Source organism: Protobothrops mucrosquamatus, unplaced genomic scaffold, assembly GCF_001527695.2.
Source record: "Protobothrops mucrosquamatus isolate PMUCROS unplaced genomic scaffold, P.Mucros_1.0 scaffold1018, whole genome shotgun sequence".
NCBI lineage: Eukaryota > Metazoa > Chordata > Lepidosauria > Squamata > Viperidae > Protobothrops > Protobothrops mucrosquamatus.
In genome coordinates this window covers 505,347-507,418 of record NW_015387254.1, presented here as the reverse complement: position 1 = coordinate 507,418, position 2,072 = coordinate 505,347, and the positions used below count along the sequence as shown (strand labels likewise).

At 36.9% G+C, this 2,072-nt stretch overlaps 1 protein-coding gene across 1 annotated transcript in view; it reads left to right on the top strand.

Moving 5' to 3' along the window:
• Positions 1 to 222: 222 nt before the first annotated feature.
• GALNT10 (polypeptide N-acetylgalactosaminyltransferase 10) overlaps positions 223 to 2,072 on the top strand; it is a 39,087-nt gene continuing 37,237 nt past the window's right edge. The window contains exon 1 of the mRNA XM_015819919.1: positions 223 to 376. Within this exon, the coding sequence (XP_015675405.1) occupies positions 223 to 376 (154 nt within the window). The remainder of the gene's footprint in view (positions 377 to 2,072) is intronic.

Here is a 2,072-nt window from a genome sequence, read left to right as displayed (position 1 = left end):
GGAATATTTTCATAGTGTAGCTATAGAGGCTGGTATATGAAATAACATCTTCATTAACAGTACCTAGTGAATTAATAGAGGTATGGTTTGAAACTTGGAACCCAACAAATAAACTCTTTTTATTTTGGATTTCTTATACAAAATATCAAATAAAATATTACAAATATAAATTTCATAAAACAGAAAATATAACTTAGAAAAGTGGCTTATCAGATATTCAGTATGGATTTTGAGTGTGTTTACAAAAGTATAACAGCAATCATATTTTTAAAGGGCTTCCATGCAAGACAAAGGAATGAAGCTTACCTTGGTAACCAACAAAGAAAAAAAGACTGGCATGACAGAAAAGCTATAAAGAATGATTTGCAGAGAACAGGTCTGTATAACTCACTCAATCTTAACTCCATAAAGGCAAAATAGTACTAAATGCAATGTACTAGTGGATATGTTCATGTAACTCAAAAGAAACTACCATTGTTAACACTTTTTTAAAAAATCAGCAAGTCATTAGCCCAGAACAGAAATTGAACAAGGCTTCCCTCAATTCCTAATGCCTTTTTTCACTGATCATAGACAAAATCAGGGCTTTTTTTGTCATAGAACGTCCAGAATGGAGTTCTGGCACCTTTTTTGGATGGAACCTTGTAGGGTAGGCAAGGCGGGTTATATGATGTGTGTGAGTTCCAGCACCTTTTTTTTTTTTTTTTTTACAAAAAAAGCACTGGACAAAACCCCCATAGAGCCTTGCTTGTTCCAGAAGACAGGAAAAATGTTCTCATTGTTTTCAAGTTTTGTAAACAACAGCAAAAAGCATGGCATGGGCCCCTAGGAAGCCATTTTGATATCTGCTTTTGTTTGTGCCATCCCATGTCTAACTAGTTCAATGGAAATGCAGGCACAGTGGACAGAGTAGCAGGAAAAGGAAAATCTGTAAGTCATACTTGCCAGTGTTTATATAAGAAAGGAGTGTTTCTTGGAAGGCTTAAGTACTCCATTGTATAAGCCTTAGTAGTATATATAACATTTTAAAGGAAGAGAAGAAATGGTAAACATTGTTAAGCAAAACAGTGAATGTGATAAGCAGGTATTTCAAAACAATTTGTAACAAAACAACATATGCCTGTTGTATCTCCATGTTTCAAGAAATAAAAACTGGCAATGCACCAGCTATGCCAGTAGTAAACAGTAACAATTCTAGATTTGACTCTAGTACTGGAAAAGAGATGGGTGATAAGAAGGGCAAAAAATATGAGTGAAACTACAGTAGCCATGACAAAAGCCCTATTTTAGTCTGAGAGTACGTTGTATAAAAAATAGTAACCAATGTAGTTGTGTTGATTTTAATAAAAAATATATTTAGTGATAAAAAAAATGGCTGGTGCATTAGATAACATAGAGTAAAGAGATTCCCATTCAGTTTTTTTTATAAACAATTGGTCTCCCTTATATACTATAGCAGGAAAACAAATGAATAGTGTTTCAATATTATGTTGAAAATTAAAAATGCCTGATCGTTTGTATGTCAAAATGGAGGGGAGGGGGAATTTCATGAATATGGTAAATGGTGCCTTTCCTCTGGAAAGGTATCTCCAGTAGATTTGAATAGCCCTGACACTGCTATCTTTTAAACTTGCCTTGAAAACCCGACTTTTTCCCCAGGTTCTAAGTGAGGGTGGAGTGGTGCATCCATCTGAATAGGATGGGCTGCTGGAATTGGGTATGTCTAGTTCAATAAAGAGAAGGCCGAGGGGGGACATGATAGCAGTGTTCCAATATCTCAGGGGCTGCCATAAAGAAGAGGGAGTCAAGCTATTTTCCAAAGCGCCTGGAGGCAGGACAAGAAGCAACGGGTGGAGAGAAGCAATCTAGAACTAAGGAGAGAAGCAATCTAGAACTAAGGAGAAACTTCCTGACAGTTAGAACAATTAACCAGTGGAACAACCTGCCTCCAGAAGCGGTGAATGCTCCAACACTGGAAGTTTTTAAGAAGAGACTGGACAGCCATTTGTCCGAAATGGTATAGGGTTTCCTGCCTGAGCAGGGGGTTGGACTAGATGACCTTCAAGGTCCCT